The 27864-nt window shown below is 34.5% G+C and overlaps 1 protein-coding gene across 2 annotated transcripts in view; it reads left to right on the top strand.

Annotated features, from left to right (window-relative positions):
• Positions 1-27864, top strand: part of SLIT2 (slit guidance ligand 2) — a 265496-nt gene that overhangs the window by 170292 nt on the left and 67340 nt on the right. The window contains exons 8-15 of one of the 2 annotated variants that reach the window (XM_061991808.1): positions 1788-1951; positions 4138-4276; positions 21249-21320; positions 21849-21920; positions 22436-22507; positions 24333-24476; positions 24597-24760; positions 25509-25532. In XM_061991808.1, the coding sequence (XP_061847792.1) occupies positions 1788-1951; positions 4138-4276; positions 21249-21320; positions 21849-21920; positions 22436-22507; positions 24333-24476; positions 24597-24760; positions 25509-25532 (851 nt within the window). The remainder of the gene's footprint in view (positions 1-1787; positions 1952-4137; positions 4277-21248; positions 21321-21848; positions 21921-22435; positions 22508-24332; positions 24477-24596; positions 24761-25508; positions 25533-27864) is intronic. The other variant, XM_061991809.1, reaches the window with a different exon arrangement.

Genomic DNA, 27864 nt, shown 5'->3' with positions numbered 1-27864 from the left:
AATGGGATTGTTCTGTCAGAGTTCAAGAGTAGCTCTTACTGATAAAAACTACTATTACAAGGATCCTGTCCGTTTTCTTTTATGCATGTTGGGTTGTACATCTGTTTTGAAATCAGTACGGTTGTTCACTCAAGTTAATATCCTGTTTGTAACTGAAGAAACTTCATGCAGGTGAGGGGTTCTGTTGTTCTCAAAACAGAATGGTAACTATTCTTGCTTAGACAGAATGTTGTTTATTTGGTGGCCTTGGTTATATTTTGAGAATGGAATTTCATTCCATTCTTTTGTGTTTGCAACCTGAACACACGAATGTCTTGTCCCCTTTTAAACCTTCAAATACAATTTATATTCTGAACCACAAGTTATAGTGAATCAAATTAGCACCATTTATACTTTTTTTTGGTGGGATATTTCATCTTTTGAAAATCTATTTTAGAAACAAAAGGAAATGGACACACAGAGTCGGACATTATAACTGTAACATCTCATTTGTAGTCAGAATATGCTTATATAGCTATATTGATTTCAGTGGCATTAATTCTGATTTGCAATGGTGTTCTTGCTTACAGCTGGCCACAGATTGTACTGAAGGAGTGTGCTGTACTGTGAGCTACATTTGCAAAGCACTCACCCAAGAATTAGTACAGGAAACATAAATTGCCTTTAAATTCTAATCATATTTGGGGGGGAAAAAAAACCCAACAAGATAAAGTCTTTCGTTTATGCTGGTTACCCATTTGACATTGCTTTAGATTTTTTTTTTAATGGATTAATTAGATCCCTTGTCTAAATTCTGATTTTCTTGCACTTTCCTTTCCAGTTACTTAGTTAGAATTGAGCATATCAGCTAAAAGGGATCAAAATTACATTTCTCTTTTATGGATGATTCTGAGTAAGGATTTGATTTATAGCTGTGGACATCCTTTTCTGTAGTTTGAGAAAATATAAGAGTCAGGGAAAAGTAATTTACCTAATTCAGTGAATACATTTGTCTGATATTTTATCAATGGCAAAGTGCTTTTTGCCACTTGGCAAGAAGCCATGGTCTTGTGTCGAACCCTGCCAACAGAGAGGCGACTTACTTAATTCCATCGCTTACTGCCATTTGGTCCTTTAATTTCAGGCATTGCTTAGAACATAGGTCTCTAGGAGCCAAAAGCAGCTAATCCTCCTTTCTCTGATTAAACAAAAAGAGAGGAAATCAGAAAAGGGATGTGAAAGAAGTTGTTTTATATTGAGTTATTACTCAGTCTTGTTCAGCAGAATATGAATATGACCTGTTAAAGGAGTTTTGCAAACTATTTCTATAGAGATTACTAATGACCAGTCTTACAGATATATTTAATTGAAAAGCAAATCTTTTATTAACTCTTTTTCCTGACAGTATATTATCACTATAGGGCAATTTGCTCGAGGAGACATTTTTGTCTTACTATTTGTACAGATCTAGACTAAAAAGTCCCACGGCAGCTTTCAAGCTCTTTTATATTTACTTCTTTCTTTTAGACAGAAGAAACTACCAATAGATTACTTTATTAGGAAGCCTTCTTTTTGTTTCCAGTTAATTAGACCACAAATAAAAATTAATTTTACTGGTTTTATAGTTTATTTATTATCATTTAACTCCCAGACTTTCAAATAAAGGTGAGAAAAAATGGATTCCTTGTTTAAAATTTTTATTAATAAATTGGCGTAATTGCTCGCTGAAGTAGGGACTGGGCAAACTGTTTGCTTTTTCTGTTTCTTCTTCCTGATTTGAAGGGATTGACCCGTTTCTTTCCATGCAGTCGTCTTCACTCCAACAACCTCTACTGCGATTGCCACCTGGCCTGGCTGTCCGACTGGCTGCGGCAGCGGCCACGGGTTGGGCTCTACACCCAGTGCATGGGGCCATCCCATCTACGGGGACACAACGTAGCTGAGGTCCAAAAACGGGAGTTTGTCTGCAGTGGTAAGGGAAACAGATCCACTCACCCAGTCCTGTGTTAAAACACACCTACTGACAGCTCAGCGGTGGTTGCTGGTGCTGCATGTTGGCTTCTGCTAACTTTTGCATAATCCAAGCATTAGAGTTTATTAAAAAATAATCATCTCAATCTCTGTTTTTATCTTGTGGGTACTCCTGTCCTTGCAAACATTGTGTAAATACTAAATTCACATAGATTATATAGCCTTCTAAAAGTGTTATTACTGGGGAGAGATGCAGAAAATTAAATAAGAGCTGCACTGACTGAGAACATAAGGCCTTTAATAAGAAGGAATTATTCATTTTTAACATTACAGGTTTCTTTTGATGCTTTTTCTTGTTATTTTCTGCAGTTTAAATAATATTCGGAATCCCTAAGTAACTTTCTGAGTGTTATTGATATGCTTTCATGCATCAGGTTATTTTCTGGTATGAAATAATGAAATGACTAACAGTTCATTACTAATCACATTCTCTCTATTCAATTTTTTTCCTTTATTCATATCTTCTAGATGAGGAAGAAGGCAAGTTTATCTTTCTTATTTAAATACTTTTAGTCTTGAGTGGAAAATTTTCTGTAAACTTATCTACTGTTTCAAGTTTCCTCAAAACCATTAAACACCAGTTGGAATATAGCTATCTGTCTTCAGTGATTCAGCAGGGTTGTTTCTACTGGTTGATTATCTGCAGATATGCAGAAGCCTATTGCCAAGTATGCCAAAATTTACATAGATTTATGCTTCTAAAAGAATTTATGGACATCACAATGTTTTCCTTATTAAAAAGCATTTGACATCAAAGTGTAAGACACTGCCATCTCTGCATGGCAAATGCTGATGGTATTCTTGCCACTTTGTATACACTTAAAAGGACTCCTAACAAAATCACTTCGTATATCTTATTTTCAAATGGTATGGCTGCAGAGCCCAAGTGCCAAGAACCATTTTACAATTTGATTATTATAATACTGATTTTGAGAAAAGGAAATAACTATGTTTCATCTTTGGATCACTGTATTTGATTAAGACTGCCCTTTAGTGTAAAAAGAGTAGTGTGAGTTATTAGTTGTGTCAGCTGTTTGTACTTTTGTAAGATGCTGATAAAGGTGAAACCAAATTCTTATACTGTAATATACTATCTCAAAAGACTAACCTTTTCAGCAGTTCAAAACTTGAGTAGTTGTTACTTGAAGTTTTAAGTAGGGACAGCACTGGCTGCAACTGACATAGGTACCCTAATCTTAATATATGACATAAATATAATGAGAGGTCTTAGATTAAGTTACTGTTTGATAATCAAGAATATATTTAGCTCTTTTTAGCTTAATAAAAAAAGAGAGAAAAAACAGTGCTTCATGCCTTTCTCGTCCCTTTGGGCCTTTCTCTACCATTACAAAATGACAATTGTTTATCATTAAATCAATACAAGAGTTGAGTGCACTAATGTATGATGAAATGTGCAATCTATCTGTTTGCAGGAAAATATATTAAGTTGCTTACTTTCTAAAATATGCCTGGATATTATATGATTATGTTAAAATGCAATTTTTAATGCTGTTTAACATAGAGCACAAGAACTTGGCAAGGAATTAAAACTCTGCTGAGTTAACACACAGTTACAGTTTGAGATGTGAAGTCAAAGCTTTTGTTTCTTTTTGTGTGACTGAGTGAAAACATCGTCACTCCAAAATTGTCTGTAAGCGATACAGAACAGAACATAACGAGCAGGACAACTTCAGTGTGTGTAGCAAAGTTCATTCATTTCTGTTGACATGCATTTTCATTACTACACAAATTTCTGAAAACTAAAAATTCCGTAATTATTTTTTAAAACCACTGAATAATTAAAATATACCTGAAAAATTAATCACAGTTGTCTTTACCAAGATGATTTTGAAAGCAATTATCTAAAGAAGTTGGAAAATGTTGTAGTGCTAGCACAGTAATTAGGCATTTGTCTAGCATCTCTCAGTATTGTATCCATATGTTGCTATTACCTGGGTATTTAAATTACTGCAGTTCAAAAGTATCAATAGATTACAATGTTTATTTTAGTAGTTCTACCTTCAGTTTTTCAAGGAAGTGTAAAATGTAATTTTTTACTGTTGCGGTAAACTGGACTACTGTTTGACAGTATTGTACAACCTTAGGAGAAACTTGTTTCCTTTGCAGGTCACCAGTCCTTTATGGCACCATCTTGCAGTGTCTTGCATTGCCCGACTGCCTGCACTTGTAGTAACAACATTGTGGACTGTCGTGGGAAAGGACTCACTGAGATCCCAACGAACCTTCCAGAAACCATTACTGAAATGTGCGTAATCTGTCTTTCCTATATATCTGTTTTTATTGTTTGGATAAATTCATGTATTACATTTTCAAGTTGAGATAGAAAAGCATATACAGTATATGAAAATATTTAAGACCTTTATGTTTTCTTATGAGTCGATTTTGTATTTATTGCTCACAACCATAGTTAAAACTGTGTTCTGTGTCGATTTTAAAAGAGTTTGGGAATACTTGCTTTTCCACAAGTGAGTGGCTTTTCACTACAGGCTAACCCCCTTGCCTTCAGAGTTGCTCACTGTGCTTGTTTTAATTAGGATGGAGTTAATTTTCTTTATAGTAGCTGGTATGGGGCTATGTTTCTGATTTGTTCTGAAAACAGTGTTGATAGCACTGGAGTGGTTTAGTTACTGCTAAGCAATGCTTACAAAGAGTCAAGGCCTTTTATGCTCCTCACACCACCCCACCAACCACTGGACTGGGAGTGCACAAGCAGTTGGGAGGAGATACAGCAGGGATACGTGACCCCAACTGACCAAAGGCGTATCCCACACCATATGATGATGTGCTCAGCTTATAAAACTGGAGGAATAAGGAGGAAGGGGCACAGATGAATGTTCATAGTGATGACTTTTATCATGCCAAGTAACCAGTATATATGCTGGAGCCCTGCTTTCCTGGAGATGGCTAAGCACCAGGCTGCTTGTTTTGCTTTGCTTGCACACACCACTTTTGTTTTACTTACTAAACTATCTTTGTCTTAACCCAAGAGTTTTCTCACTTTTACCCTTCTAATTCTCTCCCCCATTCCATTGTGGGGGAAGTAGGTGAGCAGCTGTATGGCTGAGCTGCCTGTTAAACTAAAGTACCTGCCTTCAGTTACTGTATTCATCAGACTCCCTATTAGAGAAGCATATCTTTGCATGAAAGATCAGCAGCCTATGCCAGCCATAATAAGTACTGTACTAGAGTGGTATCCCCAGAGAGTGATCTGAGAAGGCAAAAGTAAGGTAGTTGAGCAGAATCTGTGGTGTTACCGTCATGTTAGTACCAGATACCTGTGGAGAGAAGAGCACGTGTGCTGGTAAGGTCGTGTGACATGTCATATGCAGCAGAAACATTTACAAAAAGTACAACCGTGTCCTTATAGTGCAAAGGCACTATAAGATCTGGAGGCTTATAGAGTAATGTGACTGAGTGGTTGTGTGGGCACAGGAGGAAAACTATTGCTGCGTTGACAGTCATCAACTCAGCAACATGAGCATCTTTCTGCACTGGAAGTGGCAAAGGCAGTGGTGTGGAAGGGAAGCTGAGAATTCTCATTAGAGAAATAGTGGAAAAGTAGCTGTGCCAACAGCCTGGTAAGGACAGTCTCTCTAGAAGCAAACGAGTGAAAATATTTAGAATAAAAAGCTTGTGAGCACCTCAGTGATATTAGATGGTGTTAAGAGTTTTGATAGGAACACATAAGTGTAGTAAAGGGAAAGAGGTCTGAACACGTGTCCTGTAGTACATAAGATCTTTTCTTGAAAGTTTAAAGACGGGCCTCCACAGTGAGATTTTAAAAGAGAAAGTAGAATTTAACAATTTTAAGGCAATCACATTGCTTGTTGATATCTGACCTGTGTTTTTAAATTTCACAGAAATGGAATTACTGTGGTTTCTTCTTAGGATGTGAATGGTAATCATGTCTGTCAGTTCATCATTACTACTGTTATAATTGACCTGGCAGATCCTACCTGACCCAATTCAGTCATTCAGCTGTATAGTACAAGCACTTCTATCTTTCACTCCTCTCAGAAAGATCCTTCTGCTTGCAAATAAAGTCACTTCAGAAATCCATGCACAGTGCTGGAAGGCTACATAGACTGTTTTCACTATTTAATGAGTTCTAGACTGACTTTTTTTCTTGCATAGGTATGTCTGTGTGCAGAGAAGCAGGAAAAATATTGCAAGAAAGAAAGAAATAGGGAGTATGTCTCAAATAGCGCCCACTATATTTCTGCTGCTAACTATTGAATGGTGATTACAGACACTGGAAGACTGACTTTTGCATCTCTATCCAGTGGACTTACGTATTTTAGTAGGGGTATATGCTGTTAACATGTATACTTCCTTGAGAAACTGAGTACTAGAAACTGCATGTGTGTTCCTGAACCTTTTTTTAAGGGGCATCAAACTCAAAGAAATCATAGGATATAGGAGTTACTGGTTGACTTTGAATCCGCTGTGAAAAGAAATGAGTGTAAAGTAAAAGTAAATGAGAATTTACAGACTGGAAATCTGCTTTCCACTAATCGATTCACTATACTTTCTATGTAAGAAATGTTGTTGACTTTTAAGCATAGACTGGTGTGATCTTCAACAGTTTATTGGCCTGGAGAATAAAAGCAACCACATGACACCTCTGGTATTTGGCTAAGCATTTAACAGATTTCAGACCAAGGTTCCGTGTTTTCTGATAGACTAGGCAGTATTCAAATCTCAGAGTGAGACCTTTTCACATTCTGAGATTCATAATTTAGTAATACAGATAAATTTGTATGTGTGTGCTCAATATGTGTACCATATGTATACTGTGTGATAGTGGATATCGTTTATGATCATACAATGTAAGCTGTTACTTCTGCATTGTATGTAATGTCATTCGTGCCCTAAGACACATTGACAGACATTTATTCAAAAGCTGGTGCAAGAATAGATAGAATATTAGGAAGCTGAACTTTAGTAATTATTTTATATCAAACAGATGCATATCAGTGAATGCTAATGTGACACAAAAACTGAACCCCAGTGATTACCTTATACTTTGAGTAAAACGAACAGAAAGTCAGATAATTTGAGCCAGCGGTAAGCTGCACTAACCTTACAGTGAGAACAAAGCTTTCCAGATGAGTAGAAGGTAAGGAGAAAAATGTATAGGAAGTTAAATGAAATTAGGAACATGAAAGACTCTGAAACTGAGAGATAAACTTAAGTTTTTATGAGAATCACATGATTTTTCAAGAAAAAAAAGATTTTCTTTGAAACATCCAATCTACTTTAAACCCTATTATATTCTTAATCTTCATGTTATTTTAATCTAATAAATTTTCGAGGAGGCAATTGCATTCAAAATAGTCTTTTATAAGTTCATTTATTTTCCTTTGTATTTGTAGAGGAAGGGACAATGCATTCACATTCATAATTTGTCTTGCCATCTTCTGTTTTGTATGCTTCCCTCATTCATCTCTTTAAATGATTCCAAGTCTGTTCAATCTTTATGGATGCCAAAAGTTTTCATGTCTTAATTAGTCTCTGCCTTTTTCTCTGAACTCTTTGTTTTCTAAATCTTTTTGACCTACAATGACCAGAGTTGAGTACAGTATTCAGATGATAGTGAACCATCACTTCATATTAGTGGAATTTTAGTTTTCTTTCATTTGACTTTTGCAACCTAATAATCCTTTCATTCTGTAACTGCTAGTACACATTGCACCATGTTTTCCATTGAAGAGTCCTAGGCCATTTCCTTAGCTCTTACAGCTTTGTCAGTAATGAGAAGTTCATGGATGTAATCCAGTTATTTCATCCACAGACTTTTCTGAAAATCAAATCTATTTGTATGTTCCTTTATTAGATGCTCAGGGAAAGACTACTTTTTACTAACTGTAGCATTCAGAAAGATTGCAAAGTTCTTATATTGTTATCATACAATAAAAAGTGTTTAAAAGCTTCATTTTTAAAAAGCTACTTTGCAGCTGTTGCTTACAGCAACCCATTGAGATTAGATTATAAAGAGTGATTGTATCCCATAAAATAATCTGCTTTTACACTTATTCCTTATGTGATAATGTTGTCAGTATGCCAAAATGGTAACTGACAGTAAATGTTTGAAGAGATGAGTGTGCTGTCACAGTAGCGTTGAGAATGCTGAGGAGCTGCCGAACACCAGGCAGAAGGGTATGGCGAGTACTGTAGTTCCCACACACATGGCTTTATTAAGCACAAGCTTTGGCAGGAGCTCCCCAGCTCTTAGAGAGAAAGGGAAAGAGAAATGAGTTTGTTCCCTATTGTTTTCTGAAGAATGTACAGGCTTTAACAGCCAAATTATTATTAATTCACTGATTTTTATAGTACCACCACCAGATTCTTGCACACAGAAGAAAATTAGGATTAGACTTCTATGTACATATGCCAGATGTTGTCCAATCTTTTCAGTAGTTTTTCTTATTCACTAATATTTTTTTCAATTTCCAACTGAACATTTTCATCTGATTTTCTAAGCATACTTGAATGACAAGAACATTTTAAAACTCCCTTACTTTGGACAAATTCCTCTTCCCTACAGTGTTGTTACCTGTTTGTAGGTTGTAATTTACATAATTCAATGATGAGTACTACCAAGTTGTGTTGTTATGGATTCAGCCAACTTTATAGTCCACCTCTGGTGCTTACATCTTTTCTGCCACTTGTCTTTTATTGTATGTTGTGTGAATAACCTTCTCCCATGATGCTGACTTTAAACTTTATTTTCAGCCCTTTTTCATAGAATTACTTAAAATTTGACAAATTATTTTCATCCATCCATTTTTTGCCTCTTACTTCTTTGTTCTTATATAGAAAGTAGTTTATTCTTAATAAGAATATGATCCATATTTATATTTTTGAAGTCTGTAATCCCATGTTTTGTTTTTGTGCCTCTTGTGAAGTTTACTGTCAACATAGGATCATAGATATGTGATGTATTGCTATGTTCTCTACCCATTTTCTTCCATTCTTTCTCTCAATGGGAAGCATTGACTGCATTCAACTCCTTAGTACCCTGTAAAGCACGGGATGCCCGGAGAGTTGGTGGAGTCACGATCACTAGAAATATCCAAAAGACACATAGATGAGGTGCTGAGGGATATGGTTTAGTTTAGTGATGGACCTGGAAATGTTAAGTTAGTGGTTGGACTTGATGATCTTAAAGATCTTTTCCCACCATAATGATTCTATGATTTCTTCCTCTTCACCCAACAGAGACTTCTTTTTGATTAAAAGATTTCTAATCTGTTTTTGCGAAAAAATACTTTGTATTCATTACATTATCAGTCCATCTGGGATGACACTGCATAAAATCTAGGTAGTGTTAATAATACTGTTATTCTCTGTCCATCTGGTGTGTATCATTAAACTGCAGGATTAGTGTACATTCACATTGATAATTTTATGTTTGCAATTTTTTTTGAGGGGATTAATAAATTAAGCTGTATCTAAATAATGTGCTAAAACCTCTTTTAAATGGAATATTGAATTTCTTGAGTATTAAACATTAATAGTTTCAACTGAATAAAATTTTGCATGCTGAAGCTCTAAGTTTGCTCTTCTGGGAAAAGTAAAAGAAGAGCCTTTCTGTTTAGAATCTAAAACTGATGTCACGACTTTTCATTGCTTTGATAGTTCTACTGGACAGCTGTTTTGGGATGACATTTTAAGACAGTAAGAGCTGTATTCTCTGGCTACTGCTCTGTACCAGAGTTGACATGGAGACTATATGCTTGCACTGCACTGTTGCCTCCCTGTCTCTGAGTTTGGTGTAATATCCTAAACCTCTGCGGAAAATGAGTTTTCATTGGATGCTGAAGTGATTGAGGAAAGAGCAGATATTCTGTGATGGGGGAAGCAGGAGGAGGCAGAACCAGTTCCCAAAATGCTGCTTCATTCCAGTGCAGTTGGATTTACCAATGAGCATCAGGATGTTTCTGAGGATTTTGTGATACTGCTCTGTCTGACTTCTCAATTTGCAAAGAAGTCAGTTGGCTAAAACCAACAATTCCTGTTTCTTGAAGTCAATTATCAGGCAATGCATTGTCTGCCAAGTGCCTCCTGGGAAGATGCCTTTAGTAACAGAACTGCTTATCTCCAAGTAGCTGCCAGTGAAAGCAAAAGAATAAAGCCTGTGGTGGTCCTCTCTTTTTCCCTTCTGCTGTGATAAAGCTCAGAGCAAAATTAAGTATTCAGCATCTCAGTAAATGTAATTCTTAATCTTTATTGACATTGTACAATTGCATCTGTACCAGTTACACCCATTCTGCAAAATTAATTCTCCTCTTTATTATCTAAATAAGCTCACATATAGTTAAATAAGAATGCCTAAGCTTTTCTTTGCAGGATCTGTCCGATCAATATGATAGTATTTGAGACAGAAATACTTTATATTCCCTATATATTTTTTAAAAAATAAAAATAATTGGTTGACCACCAAGACTTCCCGAGTTTAAGTACCCCTACTAATTCTGCAGGAAGCACAGAATTAAAAAGGTGCACAGATGCACATTTACCTTTGAGCCAAATGTAAAAGTTTCATACCTACAGGAAACATTTTGGGAGCTTTAAAAAGTTTCTCGTACCCCTGTTATTTTAATGTCTATATTTTAAACATTGTGAGGCAAAAATACATTGCTGATATATGTTACATATTAATTGTCTTCAAATTTTTGTTTCTCGGTGTGCCTTGAGCTTTTTTTGATTGACTTGAGGAAAGTGTGATACATTATTAATTCATTAGAAACATCATGAGTTGGCTTAGATGTGTTGTTTAATCCTCTCCACTTTTCCAGATATTTTTATGGGGTGCTCTTTCATTGTGGCGTTTATCGAGCTTAACCAACTCCAGTGGTCTAATGCACCAAGTGCTTTCCTCCTTTCTCATACAGTTCATATACTATAAGTATTAAAGGTCCTTCTTAAGGTTCAAAGCTATTACTATAATTGGGTTTAGAAAGTATAGCCTGTCTAATGGCTATAGCATTTATCAGCCTCTATGCAGACATTTCTTCCACATTTTAGTTTTTCAGCACTATTAATCTCTTTGCACTTGGTTGCATTTTAGAATTCACCTTCTGCATGAAAGTTCCTTGAATGATAGGGAGAAATACCCCAGTTCCTTTGAATAGAGACTTTTTGGCACATGTTCAAACAGGCTATCAGAAACCTTACAAATAGAGACCCAGCAGCAATTCTATTAATTGGACTGGTATCTTCCCTCAGAATGGTGTGACAGGTTCTTATTTGAAAAGAAGAGGCTAAGAAACCATTAATGAGGTAGACTACCTTGTGAAAATGCTCTTCTTACATTCTCATGATTTTCTCTCCTCTCTTTGGCTAGAGCTACCAGTCAAAGTTACTTTAAAACCTCTTTCCTTACTCTAGTATTATGTATAAAAGAAGATAAATACGATTGCAATAAGTGTTTCTGAGGAAGGAATTACCTTCTCCAATGACAGTAGCTTTCTATAAAAGATTATTTCAGCAAAGAAGCATAAAATTAAATTGATTTTTTTTCTTAATTTTTGTTTCTGTTAAAACCATTTAAGTAATCAAATAAAGGAATTAATTACACTTCTTTCATAGAATGATAGCAGTCACTCAATTGTTTTTTGAGGAAGAGGAAGGTTTGCAGGAGGGGAGGATGACTGGAGGGTTACCACTGTTAACTAAACAACACTTGTATAAATAGTTTCAGTCTTTGTAAGAGGCAGAAAAGACCCTAAACCACATAATATGTGAAAAAAGATAGAGAAGTCAGGAATTTTAACAGTTCACTTTCATAATTCAGTGTAGTGAAAAGTCACTGAATTCCTAATTACTATGGCCTTCAAGAGAAAGTTATTTCTTGTGAATGAAGGTTTTTAACATTTGAATGCCAAAACTAGAAGCTGTACGGTTGTTTCATAATAACTTTATTTACATTTCCCATGAGTTTCCTAATTTATCCCCTCAGTCTTGTCTCACTTCCCCGATTTCCATGTTTTTTCTTTACTCCATCTCATTCTCCCTTATACTTTGTTTTCATAAGTGTGTTGATTAATGATTGTGTATTATGCCAAGCACTCAACTTCATCTTTGTGAGCTGAGTGATGTTAAGCAGGATTAAAAGCTCCTGAGATTGCTTCTCACAGTGACACTCAAATTATATTAAAAAGGAAGGAGAAAAAAAAAAAGAAAATAGAGAAAGGGGAAGAATAAGCAGAAAAAGGGGAGAAAAGAAATGAGGTCTGACAGAACTGAACGTGACAGATGGACCTAACCAAGATAGAGTGACAAGTGACCTGATCACACTGTAGACACTGAGGAAGTGCTTTGCATAAATGTTGAATTTTATTTGAGAACTGGGAGCTCTATGTATGTATCTTTTCCAAGCTAAGCTTGGCATGTGTACAGTTTCACCATTTCTATTCTCTTTTAAAATTCATCCTTAGGTAAAAGTACAGCCTTAAATAAATACCTGTTGAAGAGAGTCTCTTACATTGAGATGCAAAGATGCTTCTAAGGATGACCTTTTACAGAGAAAAGTCACTTGGGAAGGATTTAGGCACATTTATTGAAGACAGTTAAAAGACTCACATAGCAGGAAGACTGAAACGTCCGAGATAAGGCAGCTTTCTCTACTTTTAGCAGGTCAAACTGTGATTCGTCTGTCTACAGCAGCCTGACAGAAATGAAAGCAAACCCTGCATCATTGCATCTGGAAGGGAATGGGTCCAAATGTTGAGTGTCTGCATTTGCTTTTGCTTTGAAATTTAAGTCAAAACATTAAATTTTTCAGATTTACATGAAATATTAACTCATAAATATAACTTGCTGCTTAGACAATTAAGCTATCAATCCGAAGACTTGCACATCCAGTGATGTTCTGGAAAGATTTTGCCAAGTTGATTTCTATATATACATAGCCATTGGTCTTGTTTCCCTATGTAGTGTTGAGATTTTTAGTAAGTTGCAAGAATCTTCTAAAACCAAAACTTTTTCCAGAAAATATTTATTAATCTTCCAATGCTACCTTGATCTCGCTGTAAACTGTTTCATGGCCATTTAATTATTCTTATGGCTTTTTGAAAATTTTACTGATTTATCAAAATCTCTTCTTAGTTCTTTCCAAAATAAATGCATACAATACTGCCATTGTATGCTGATATCACGTGAAAAGATGTCTATTTATGGATTTAAAAGAATAATTATTATAGTATACAGTTGCTTATGAATATTGATACATACTTTGTTCATTAGGAAGCCAGAAAAATGTGCCAGTTTTTGAATTTTCATAAACTGCTGGATTGAAATAAAGTGAATTAAAAGATACTTAAGTAAGTACTTTATGGAGATGTTACTATTTGCTAAATACCCCTTTGACAAATTCACATGATCTGACTAATATTTTCTCAGGTGTTAATTTACCAATCCAAACTTTTGATCGAATTCATATAACTGCCATGTTTTTTAAATTAATTTTTCTTGTGTACACTCCTCTTCAACTGTATTTGATGTGTATTTTTCTTCAGATCTTACCTCCTCCCTTCTCAAATAGCTTTTAAGACCAATGCTTTTTAAGACCAATCCTGACTAATGCATTGGACTCGATATTCAGATTTTTTAGCAGTGGCCTGGGGAGGCATTCTGATTTTTTTGGTGAAATATACAACTTTTATGTAAAAGTTATGGCATTTTTGTGTTCAGAAGCTGTATCAAATAAGAGTGCATGATTTTTAAATGCATTTTTATTAGTAATAAATTATTAGTTATATGCTCATTTTTTCCCTAGAAGTGTATTCAAAAGAATTCACAGAGTATGACTTTACATATGGAAGAGGACCAAAGAAAGTTCCTAATGAAATAGAAATACTTGGTGCAAAATAGCTGACATGAAACCAAAACTTTTGTATCAATATACACTGTGACTGAACTTTTCCACATTCTGCCTCACCTGATTCTAAAGACCATCCCTGGCCCTATTTAGTTCAAATACTGTCTTTAACTTTGAAAATCTTTGTATGAAAATAAACCTAATACTACTTCATCATTTTACTAGAAAGTTTTTTTTACTTACTATTCCCTCTCATAAGTGACTCTTAGTTTAGACTGTTCATCTCTGGCATTAACGATGTGAATACAGTTCTCTCTATAAACTTTCCTTTGATCTTAAGAAAGTCATTATTTCTTGGCAAAACCAGTATTTATTCCCCTTGCAACAAAATGTTTTTTTTATAAAACAAAATGGTTTGTTTACTTCCTAAAAAATGCAGAAATTTGCTAAAATCCTATATTTTGTATGAAATATGGATGTAAACACACAATAATTACATGTGAATAGTGCAAAATGCATTATCCATGAGGCAGTATGTTGAATAACTTTTAAGCAAATTAAACTTGGGTTCATGTTAACTTTTTTATGTTAATATATTTATTTTTCCAATGCAGATTTCACTGAATTACATTTAACTTGACTTTGGGATTTCTGTCTTAATATTTCCTACACAAAACTTAAAATATATTCTATTTGACTGCCTCAGAAATAGATGGGTTAGATAATTTGATAGATAATCCTTTCTACTTAACAAACACAAAAGAAACAATAGAAATTATTTGTCATACTTTTACTGAAATATATTTCAAATCTGAAAATTACTAGTAAATCATATGGCTTTATGGTTTGAGATTTGCTAAACACTTTTACTTTAGCTGTTAGGCTTTTCTGTAGGTAGAATATTTAATCTGTTATTAGTATGTGTTCTCTGCTGGTCTCATTCATGTATTTGGGTTTCTTCATACCCTTGTGTCCTATCTTAAAAACTAAATTCAGAGGACAGAGAATAATTTCAACAGTCAAAAGGATGTAGAGACATAGAGCACAACTGGAAAAGAAACACATGAAACCAGTGCCGATTTCCAGAGACATTCGAAGTAGATGCTGGCAGTGAACACTATTGCACCTCTGAGGGTTTTGTACAAGTTTCTGGTGGGTATTGAAGTAGAAGAGGCACCTTGAGAGGCCTCTCTGACTCAGCCAAGGGAAAGAAAATAGCTCAAGCTTGGAATAAATGAATATTTTATACAGCATGAAGGGAAGCTTGGAGAAGGCCCATCTAGCTGTTCCAGAAAAACCCTCATAGATCTTGACAGCTGTGCCACACTCCAAAGGTGGTGTTACTCTTAGATTTTATTTTCACATATGGCTCTTCACTACTGATAACGTTTCCTCAGCAATAATATGAGTGAAGTTGCTGTAAAAAAAACGATGGATGCTGACTTTTCAGTGTTTTTATTTCATCATCAGTGGAATGCTCTCTTCATTATTTACATGTTGCTAATTACATGGTCCAGTAAGCAGCAATCACTTGTTAAAAGTATTCTCAGTTAAAAAAAAAACTTCATTTAGATTTTTGCCTCAAATGTATGGTGTAACTCCATGTATTGTTTGTTGGGCATTAAGGATTCCTTTCCACACCGTCGTCTCACACATCAGTGGGATTCTGTAGCTAGAGTTTTTGCTCAGTGAGAGCAGATTGACAAGTCACTGCTTGTGGTGAGCCAGGAGTACAGCAGGATTACATCTCTTCTTTTTTTCTGAATTTAATGCAATTACTCTGAACAGCTCAAGTAGTTTTTGTAGTATAATGACTTTCATCAAAAATAGGCTAATTAGAGAGGCTTTAACTTGACTCTAGGTGACTCAGGCTAATTGCACTGGAGCCACACTCTGACAGATGCCAAAGTACTGAGCAAATAATTATTCTAAAAAGTGGTGAATTTTGCCTACAACCTGAATCTGTAACAATTAAGGAATATAAAGCCTGTCATCATTAATGGTGCTGTAGGGTTCAGAGCATGAGGTGGCCCTTTCTCTCATGAAAATTTAAATAAATGCAGGTTTGGGACTTGCTTTTGAATAAATGCGATGAATTGTTTAACAGCTTTAGAATGACAATTCCTATTACTTTTTTGATGTAATGCAGTCTGAGGAGGTGTCTGTCATTTACTGTCAATCCCCTGAGGAAATATTTGATAGAACAATTAAAGTGGATGTTAACAGTTTGGCAAGCTTTAGGGCAACATTGACAGTGATTCTTTATATGCAAATATTTAGAAAACTGTCAGACAGATTTATTAATATATAGAATTAGAGACTGAAATTCTAAAGTGCAAGTAATATAGTAATTCAAAATATATTTTTTGTTTTGTTAGACATGGATGATATCAGAGATTTCGACAGAATTCTTTTGCTGCTAAAGTTAGAAGCAACTTTTATTGGATATTAGTACTCTGGAGGTGCAGTTGTTGAGAAAATAAAAAAAGTACTTTGTTTAATAGCCTGAAGGATTCCTGTAGCAAAAGGAGACCATGACCACTTCCGTGTTTTAAAAACAAACAAAAACCCCCTGAAAACCTGGCAGATGTTGCATATGACAAGAGATGTGTTGGCTGTGTATTACAGTTCTACAGATTCAGGAGCTGAGCTGAATTCTATCACTGAAATCTATTTTCTGTTTTCTGACAGCTGTTTTTGCCATTTACTTCAAAAGCAGATGGGGAAAATGCAAAGAGGAGCTGTCAATTTTATTACCATGTATAATCAGCATCTGTGCAATACATCAGACCCATTGCATAGCTTACACTTTCTTCACTGTAGTAGTAATAATTCTTTTTGGATTTTTTGACAAACTTCTTACAGATTTATAGTAAATGACGAGATGCCGGAATTAAAACTATAGATTAATTAACTACTAAGGCTACTATTGCATTTTCCAAATTTGCTTAATTGAGATGCTATGTTCTGATTGTTTCATTCTAAAATACCCAGCTGATTTTCTACTCCATATTCAAATTTATGTTTTCTTAGGGAAGATGTTTTATTTTATTTTATTTTATTTTATTTTATTTTATTTTATTTTATTTTATTTTATTTTGTTATAGCAGAACAAGGGTTTTTTTAGGTATAACTCTGACCCAGTATGAAATGTGTTTAGGTGTAGCACATCTCTGTTCAGTATTTTTGTATTTTTTACCTTTCTCTACTGGGCAGGCTTAGTATATTGTACCCCATCTGCATGACTTAAAATGAAAAGATTCTGTAGAGAAGAGGGTGTTCTTCATTCCCAGTCTGCCTTCTTTCTTGGTGCAAAAGTCATTAATAGAAATGACTTTTTATAGTGGGAAAATAAGCTAGATTAAAAGTGTCAGTATAAATAAGCATGTTGTTTGCCTCTGTCAGTGCGGAAGTTGTAATCAGTAATGGTGTGCTGCGGGCTAATAGTAGACAACAGCATTCTCCTGGAAAGTGTCAAGTGATTTATATGTCACAGGACTCTCTGGGACTGAGTGGAAAGAATCCATCTACTTACTGGGGACCTACTTTGGTTTGATTTGATTAGGTTGAATGTCAAAACTGCAGAAGCACCTTTGTTTCTTAGAATAGTAGGTGGTTGTACATTACACTGTATGCAGTGATAATCAAGGGGGAAAGATTTAGAAAAAGAGATGTTCACAGTGCATTTCCTAGAGAGGAGAGATTAGGGAATAGTCTTCAAAAAAGATTTCAAACAGTTTGGCAATGTTAAAAGACAGTAAAACACTTAGGTATTGATGCAGAATTTCTTTGAACTGAAACACTAAAAGGAGCAAAAGGCTTACTACTAAGAGCATTAATTAGCATTTGTGTAGTGATGGGTAGAGTACTTCTTATACATGAGGCAGTGCAGGCTTTGATGAAACATGTATTTAACTGTCTTCCTCCATTATCTTATCTTATTAAATATTCTGCTAAAATTGATAGTGACTTTTGAAAAAGAAACCACCAAGGCACTGTTTATGATACATAGATGATTATTCTTTTTTGTAAATGACTTCTGGGATGACTTTGAAAGGAGGTGTTGTGAACAAAATTTAATACAAATTCCATGGAAAAATACTGATCTTATCTGTTTGTAATATAATGGTTCTTCTGGCCATGTCATTTGCAAGCACTTAGCAGATGATTTTTTTCAGTTATAGATAACTACAATCCATCCTTTTCCAGAATTAAAAATGTTTCATTTAATATGATGAATTAATATAAAGGAGTTTTTAATTACTCTGGGTTTTATCAGCAGAATGCAAATTTCCTTTAGACATTAGTCTATCTATACTTTGTGACCCTGGATTATCCCTAATTAGATTTTTCTCTGGAAGAGTGGATGCAAATTTACACTCTGAAATTCAGCTGATTCTAGGAAGATAAAGCAGAAAATCAGAGGATAACAAAGCCTGAAAAATGTTAATTCAATTTACTTTCTTTACAGAAGAAATGAGATATAAAAGATTTTTGTTCTGTATTATTTAGTCTTATTTTTCCTTTCTGATACTAATGTCATTTTCTGAAATCTGGTCTGTCATAGCATGTACACTTTGTTGTGAGCTAAAAGACATACTTAGATGGTCCTACTGTAACAGGTCCTTTATCCAGAAGACCTTGTAGGTTTTTTTTTTTCCAAATACTGCACAATCTGTCTATTAGACTACAAATTTCTCACTAAAAAGAAGTGTTAGGTACAGTTTACATGGAGTTCATTTTACATACTCATCAGTGAGTTGGTAGTACACTCTACTAGAGCTGCTAGAAAAATAGCTTTCAGAATTATACTGTAGTAGGACTTCTCTAGGTTTTGGAGCCATATAAATATTGTGACATAAGTGGGTCTGTAAGTTATTTCACCTTATAGAACTAATATAGTTTTAAATTAAAAGAGTGGAAGTGGAAAATACTTTGATAGTATTTAGGTCAACGTAGACTGGAGCCTCTCCAGAACTAGGTTACAAATCCCTACATCACATGGTCTAAGAAGCAGCATGTATAAATGAGGCTTGTGACAGCTTAATGTGGGAGCATGTATATGTCTTTGCCATATACACAGAGGCATTTTTCCCCAGTCTCTCTCCCTCTAACTCAGGTCCTCTGTAATATAGCCTAATCTTTACCAGTGTATTTCCCCCCCGTCTTTCCAGTCCTCTGCATACACCCTACATGTTTCCCTCTGCTGGTTTTACACATCTGATAAATGTCTGGTCAGGCTATCCCTGGTGGCTGGGTATTTGGTTACTGACAAATAGAGTGTGTAACAGGAATGAATGGATGACTGACATTCCCTTCATGGCTGGGTTAATTTGGTTTCTCAACTCCTTCGCATTGCTAAAATAAGGAAATTTTTAGAAATTTATTATCTGAAAGTTTTGCCTCTCTTTGACTTAGCCAGCTGAGTAGAAAACTGTTTAGATGATAAGCATGCATAATCTTTATTTTCTGAGGAAACTAAGCTGAACATGAAATGTAAGAATAGAAAAACCTGAGTTTGGTCTAACTTGGTATTGACTTTTAACTTAAGGGAGTTTTACTTACTCAGATATTTGCCTTCTGCACCTGTGCAAGTGTACTGGAGAAAACTGACCTTGTTCCTCTATAGCCTAGTCAACACTCCTAGTCTGACACAAAGTGTGTTTCCTGGGTCTGAAAGGCTCAGCCAAGGGGAAGGCACATAAAAGAATGTTGTTTTTATGGAAAAAGTTAACAGTCTTGTGCCATGGGATTCCCTGCAAGTGTTTAAAATATACCTGAAAACTGTAGCAAGGAGGCAACATTTTCCTAGTTTAAAGACTTTTTAAAAACATGAACCCTGTCTAAAACAGACCTGATGAAGTGAGATTTTTCTGTGTCAGGAAGATTTTTTTTCAGGCTTTTTTGTTTCTTGGCTTCTTTATAAGCCATTCAAGAACAAATTCTGCTAATGTAAAGCACGATCAGATTTAGAAGATTTTGAGTATTAATTATATCAACATCTCCATTCAAATAAAACTTTAAAAAGGCAGCAAAAAAATCTTTGGTTCAACCATAGTGTGATCTCTGGAGAAACTTTACAAAAAGAAACAATATTTACAAGGATAGTTTCTTGGAAAGGTGTACTCAAAGTGAATATATGAGCTTACTAGTTAGACTGCACACACAGAGACTCATATGTGTCTCTATCAGAGCAGAAGTGAAACAGAAGAGAGTTAATAGAACAAAGATAAAGGAAAAAAATAGGTTCATATTCTTGAATCTATATTTAAAAGGTAATTAAAAATAGTGAGGTAAATTCATTACAATTTTGATTCCTTATATGAAATAAATTTTTAGCGTTGACTTTATGTACCTAGATCATAGTAAGAGCTGATTTGTGTGCACGAAAGAGGGAAATAGAAAGCTTATGAGATAAGCATGGTATGGAGTTTGAATAATACTGCCTTTTCTTGTTGTACTTCTTAGTGTAGTTTCATTTATTAGATCTCTAGAAATTTTTGCACTGCACTGTCTAACCTTGAAATACTGTGATGTGTGAAGAAGTGGCTTCTACTTTAAATATGTTTATTCCTGGCTCTGTTTAACTTGTTGGCAAGTGGGCCATAGGTCTGTATCAGCATGGATTTCCCATATGTAAAGCTCAGGAAGTTAAAAAAATTCCTGGATAAGTGTTTCCATCAGCAAAATCACACTTTGCAATATGGCAAGCTTCAATCACAGCCACTATGCATACAAAGCAAATATGGCTGGTAACAGAAACTAGAATTTTAGTGTAAAATATTTGTTTAAAGAAGTTAGAAGTATGACTGTGCAATCCTAGTATTCTGTCTTAACAAAAATGTGTTACATATTGTATCTAAAGAAATCATATGCACATGTTTAAAAATATGGCATTTACCTTACTGCAGATAGCAACATATCTGTTCAGCAGGAACATTCTTCTTCTCTTTCCTATGGTTCGCATATTGCAGTGATTGACTCACAGAAGTCTAAATAAAACTTGCTATGTAAGTCTCTGCGTGTGAATAATAAATTGAGAAACAATTAATAGCAATGCAAGTTTGATTTTTTTAATGACAATTCAAGATTAAATTTTCCAAAAATCTTGTGTGCTTTGAAAATAAGCTTTAGAAACGAAATCGATATTTCATTTTGATTTACAACATTACACTCTGTAGGTTAAAAGATTTGGTTTTACAGGCAAAACCTGGTCTTTTTTGTAATGAAAACTGAAGTGAAATGACCTTGATTCTCAAGATAAAAATTATGCTGAAAAAGAAAGCAAAAGCAGTTGTCTTTGTTAAAGTCTTCCCCTTCTATTTATTTTATGGCTGTAGATTGCTGTTTGGCTTGGGGTTTGTATTTTCACGTTGTTACTACTCTTTTACAGACGGTTAGAACAAAATTCAATCAAGGTCATACCTCCTGGAGCTTTCTCACCATATAAAAAGCTTCGAAGAATGTACGTACTCAGTAATTTAATTTTTATATACATACACACACATATATATCTCTATAAAAACAAAAGAAAAGTCAAGGTCATACAGAGGAACTGCAGTTAATGTATAAGCATTTAAGAAAGTTTGGCTGCTGGAAGATTAACTGATATGGCAGCCTGATTATTAAGACCATGTAATGTCTTTCCCACATTAATAATAGTTGGTTTTTACAAAGTATTGAAATTATATAATGTAGTCCTGCATAGAAGCAATGTGTTACTGTAGTGAACATTCTATTAAAAAAATAATTAATGGGGATAATCTTCTCTTATTTCAGTATGTCTTTGAAGATGTATAGTCCTGTAGCTGTAGCAAACATAATTCTTTGTAAAATATACTTGTGCAGTTAAGAAAGGTAAATCTTCTGTCATTTTTTTTCAAGCAATTGATAGATCTGTTTTTAACCATGCAATTTTTTTTCAGTGTACTAATTCTAATGGCTATTTTGTAAAATAGTTTGGCTTAATTGAACCCAGTTTTATTTATTTCAGTGACCTGAGCAATAACCAGATCTCTGAAGCAGCTCCAGATGCTTTCCAGGGCTTACGTTCACTCAATTCACTGTAGGTATCTGTTTGATCTGGTCAAACAAATTTCTGCAATTTTCTCATAGTGAAATTGGTTTGGATTTTTGACTCCCTGCACAGTTTTCATTTATATTCTATTGATTCTGAAAGATGCAAAAATAATTTATAAATGTTATAGTGATAACTCAATCACAACTGAACACTGAAAATGCATGAGTTTTTTATAAATGTGTTCATGGCAAACAGTTGAAGAAAGTAAAATATTTCTTCTATTACCCAGCTAATTGTTCTTACGAACCACAAATTCCCCCACCAAGATCCCTTGGTACAGTGAAGTGCTGATTCTGCTGAGAGCTCTTGGGCAACATCACTTTTCAGAAAATGTGTGCTCCTGCTACCTCACTGGATCACAAGGAACTTAAAAGTATCAAATTGTTGCTGTTAAATTCCCTTCAGGAAAATGGAAATGTCTTTATTTTAAAAGTCAAAATCACATAGTATATGCTTTTCATAATGGTGGCTTTATTTGCTTTTATTATTTCCTGGTACAGTGTTCTCTATGGTAATAAAATTACAGAACTTCCAAAGGGCCTGTTTGAAGGACTGTTTTCTCTGCAATTACTGTAAGTATTGTTTTAATATTTATTCTATTTTGGGATAATTCAGGAGGGTAAACATGATGACAGATTTTTGCCTGGAGAAGAACTGGCAGAAAAATCTCATATGTAAGATTAAAATATAATAAAAACAAATTATGTTAAAGCCAAAGAGTCAAGACTGTTGTAGGCCAGCATGCCATTCATCCACGAATTTGATCACATCTCACCGATTGTCTCAGCCTAAAATAAGAAATATAAGAAATGATACTGCCTTGCCCTGTGAACAGCAAATACTATGTATAAAATTGCTTGGGAACCATAAAAAAAAACCCCATGTTTTATACAGAGAATATATTTGTAGTTTAAATGCTAAGTAATTGTACTTGTACCTATGGAAGAAGAGAGTTACAATACAGTTTCATTGATGACTGTTAATGTTTGCTGACATTCTTCTCCATACAATTCCTTGAATATGAAATACAGCTGTTATTTCATTTAACAGTTTGGAAATATACATATGTAATCCTGTAAACCATTTCTCTTTAGATTTAATACTAGGAAAAAGAATGTCACAGTGATATGTTTATCGAATATTGTCTACAATTAGCTGAAGCAGTTGTGCACTAATACTGTGCAAAACAAATTTTTGTAATACTCCGTAAAACACCAGTGGCATTTTCAGAAGAAATTGTTGCAGAGTAACCAACTTGTTGATTTAAAGCTGCTTCTTAAAAGAATCTAAAAGTTATTCCATTTGAATAGAAGTATTTAATGTCCAGAGTTCATATTTTAGTGACCATCAAAATGTCTACTATTAAGAACTTGTTGAAGATGGTGAAATGGTAAGGAAATAAAAAATAAAATTCAAGTTCTGACTCCACCTAGAGGTTTACATTTTGATGTATTTTAGTCACAAAGTACTGTAGCAGCTGGGGGTTGTGTATTCCTGTTTTCCTTTAAAGAGATTTTAGTCCTAAAAGCATATTTCATATTTTGTGTTAAGAAAAAAAAAAAAAGAGAAAAGGAAGAGACATCTCCCCTTCTGTTTTTTCTGAATTTTAAAAATGGCCATATTTTGGTGTACTTTGCATAGACAATACATTTTGATCTAAGTAAATTTCTACTTGTGTGGTGAAGTTTTTTTATTAGACTTTGGTTTTCAAATCTACCATTGCATTTCTTTCTGGAAAGGGAAAAAATGCATCTAGTTGAATGACATTTTAATTTTTTTTCTTCTCAAAAGCATGAAGGAGTTGGTTTAAATTGGCTTGAAGTCTGGGAGGTACAGGGAAGAAAAGGTTCCCTTTGAAGATGGAGAGGAAAAAGGATCCAAGACAGATTTTGGATATATTCCATACCACTAGTTTTTACTACAACTCTGTTAATGTGGCAGCATGCTGATTAGTAACATATAATTAAAAGTGCCACTGCACATCTCTTCCAGCTAATGAACACTGTGTTCAGTTCCTTTTTTGCGTGTTTGTTTATTTGGCAAAAGGAACTAATTTTCCTTGCAGATACTTGATTTTTTAAGCTTCTTTCTTTGCACAGACAAATATCACACACACAGGCATTCTGCCAGCACATGCGAGAAGAGTGATTTTAGCTCAATAATCCCACGTTTCACCTCCAAAATTTTAGGAATATTTAGGAATATTTAGGAATAATTTCAGAACACCTAAATATGATATTTCAATTCACTGAAATGCTACATGTCACTGTAAATATTTGTTTCTACGTCTCTTGTTCTGGTTACAAATACACAAAAAGAATTATCTGTGAAAAACGCAGAAGCTGCAGCAACTCTGAGAAACTTCTTTCATTTTTATAATTGTCTTCGATTAAATAGATTATTGAATGCCAACAAGATCAATTGCCTGCGAGTTGATGCTTTTCAAGATCTGCACAACTTGAATCTTCTTTCCTTGTATGACAACAAGCTTCAGACCATTGCGAAAGGCACCTTCTCACCCCTACGTGCAATTCAGACCTTGTATGTACGCTCTTGTTTATGATTGTCTTTAATATGACTTCCTATGTACTAAAAATATTGAGAACTGGAGAGACCAAAGGGAAATAATGTGTGAAATTATAATTTTTTTCTTCATAAAAGGCATTTGGCTCAAAATCCATTTATCTGTGACTGCCATCTGAAGTGGCTGGCGGATTATCTTCATACAAACCCCATTGAGACCAGTGGTGCCCGTTGCACCAGCCCCCGCCGTCTGGCAAACAAAAGGATCGGCCAGATCAAAAGCAAGAAATTCCGCTGCTCAGGTAATTTTCTTAGTTCAACTGCTATTTTTCTTTTATTGGCAAAAACAGTGGTTATAGCAGTTCTAATGAAGGCAGCTGGCTCTCTATGGAATTATTAAACATTGCAAAATCCTTTTTAGTTCTTTGACTGAAGGGGGGAAATCGTGGAAGTCATAGACTGTTGGATCACGGAACATTGCTATAGTTAACACATTTGGCACTGTTTCTGAGCAGCATTAAATCTAACAAAAGAAATGCAATATATAATACTTCAGAATGAAATGCTAAAGTTATTCACTGCAAGTATCACCAACATAAATCATTTTGTAAAATTTCCACAAGGCTCTAGAGTATGTGAAAGATCTAAAATTTTCTAGCTAAATATGGAAACATGACATATTTATTTTATAAGGCAGCTTACCTCATACTGAAATTTACTGTTTTCTTTTTCTAATCTTATTCCATTTCCTACTTACATTTCTCTAAACTCTAACTTCTATCATATGGTATCCAGCTGTTCCAGGTGCATTTCATATTTCATAATTTATTCAGTCTCAAGTGCAAATACCAGATGAGATCTGTTTGTTATCCATGTTCCGGATACATTTATGACTATTCACACTTGGTTGTTTATCAGCTCTCATTGTGAATACACATTTTTTCACTTAATTATCTGTAGTTAACTGTAGTCCATACTTAATCTAATAAAACTCATTCTTTGCTTGCTGACATTCAGGTGCATCTTCTATTTTTTTTTCTCTTTATTTAGCTAAAGAACAGTATTTCATTCCAGGTAGGTTTGGCTCTGCAGTGAGATTGACTAACTGCAGATACTCTATCCCTTTTCCCCAAAAAGCAAAGTTTGTTATAGCTTTTAGGAAACTCATGCATGTGTATTAACATTAGTCAATACCTGTAGCTAGACACAGTTTTCCTTTGTAGATTACTAGTCATTCTGGTTTCTGAATATAAGAGCTTAGCATGCAGCTCCATTTACCTTTTTTTTTGTCTCACAAATTTGCACACAACCTACCAAAATTATACCTCCACTTAAATTATTTAGAAGATTGCACCTGCTACTTCATATTTCAATTAACAACTCTACTTACCTTGTACCTTGCTTTTCTGCCGCTACTGTTTTTAAAATGTGGCTCTTGAGCTACTTTTAAAGACAGGAAACAATACTACCATCAAAGAGCTAGTCCAACTTAAAAAAAATAAACTTTTTCAAAGTGAAAATTTTGCTGCCTTGCTTTCATGCTATACACTAGCTGCAGCTACTGCTTGCTTACCCTCCTTTTGTTTACAAAATCACAGTGGAATGCTCGGAAAAGAAAGCTGATATTCTTCATTAAAGGCATTCTTTGGTCATATGCTTACAATGTATTAGAAATACTTTCCATTAAAGAAAATATGACTTTAGAGTTGCAGTGAAATGGCAATTTACATACCTCTTTAAACCACAATGAGTCTGTGATATTTTCCCAAAAGATTTACTCATGCTGGCCCTAGCTCTTTGAGATTTGTTTCTTTCTTGATTTTACCTTGCTTGTCAGGTATGTGCACTGATTTCTTAATAGAAGAAACCCAGTGATGCACTTGCATTGTGTTCCTAACAGATGATAAATGATTGATTGGCATAATAAACAAGAGAGTAATGAATGTATTGATGAATTACAGTATGTGATTTGCAAGCAGGCTTTTTTCTACCATAATTTAATATCTAGAAAAATATCCACAATAATTGATTATGACACCAGTGCACTTGTGCTTTCAAGTACTACAGGTAGATTGTCTGAAGTACTGATATATTGATTGGTCTTACTCTGTCTTTTAAACTGGTATGTTTAACAACTCCTCTCCTGATGCTGTGTGATGTATCATTTAAATTTGCAGCAATCATGTGAAGTTCTTCATGTCCTTATACTAGTATGTTGGTTTGAATATGAATGAAAGACAAAATGAAATACAAAATAAGGCACCAATTTGTCAGCGTTGGCAGCCACAAAAATGTGGTTTAAAGCAGCATAAAACAGAGGGGTATTAAATTTCTCAAACCTGTAGTGCCACTCAATTCCTTAATGAGTACAACAGCTGTATTCCTGCCACAGAGTGACTTCTAGTCAACCTTGCCAGTACAACTTTTGTCTCTGAGTTAGAAGTGTTTTCTTGCCAGCAAGTATCTTCACAGCCTGTTTGTAATGTGGCCACACATGCAGTTTAGCTTTATTTATGTAACCTTTAAAAAAATACTGTTCCTGGGGAAAAAACAAAAAAAGGAAGGAAAAGAAATAAATTAATCAAAAAGTGCTACAGATGTGCTTCTTGAAATATAGCTTCTGTGCTTTTCTTTCTATCACTTTGTCAGGGAGATGCAGCATAAAATTCTTTTAGTGGGTGAAGACCTTGTCCCTGAATATTTTAGTTGCTTACTTTAAACTGCTAACAGTGATTTACTCTGGACAGAGGAGGAAAAAAAAAGATGTATTTTTACCTTTTTTTATTCAGTATTAAAAAGTGCTAAAACCACTTCTTTGCAATTCATAAATACTGTAAAAATGTACAATTTATTTTAAAAACCTAGTTTTTAAAAATTTGTTTAATTATATCATTTGGAGATCTTGCTCTTCAGACACTAGGAAGTCTTAACAGAATTTCATTGTAGTCATCTGGAATACTAAAGATTTCACAAGCATTAAATTATTAATTTGAAATAAATATTGGTTGCTAGCTCACAGAAATATTCCATATAGTTATATCATATATGTTACTTAGACATTTATATATACTAGATGACATAATATGTGACAACTGTTGGGTGTTTTTGTCCCTCTCCCCTGAGGAATCTCTTTCTCCTACATTTCTTTGGCTTATTAAGGTTTTAAGTGGCATAGCATGTATATATGTGCAAAGCAGTAGTTTTTAAAGAATACATTCAAACTAGTGAAGAATAATACATGGGAGACATCATCATCCTATGTGAAATCTGTAAATAATCCCAATACTTTCTTCATTTTTTAATGCCACATAAAATGAATTATTCTTTCTGCTGAAGATGGTACCCCTTAGCAACATCTTCTAATCAAACTAAAACTGAGTAGAGAACATGAGACCTTAGTTCTTGT

Source organism: Colius striatus, chromosome 3 (assembly GCF_028858725.1).
Source record: "Colius striatus isolate bColStr4 chromosome 3, bColStr4.1.hap1, whole genome shotgun sequence".
Lineage (NCBI taxonomy): Eukaryota > Metazoa > Chordata > Aves > Coliiformes > Coliidae > Colius > Colius striatus.
This window is presented reverse-complemented; position numbering and strand designations above follow the sequence as displayed.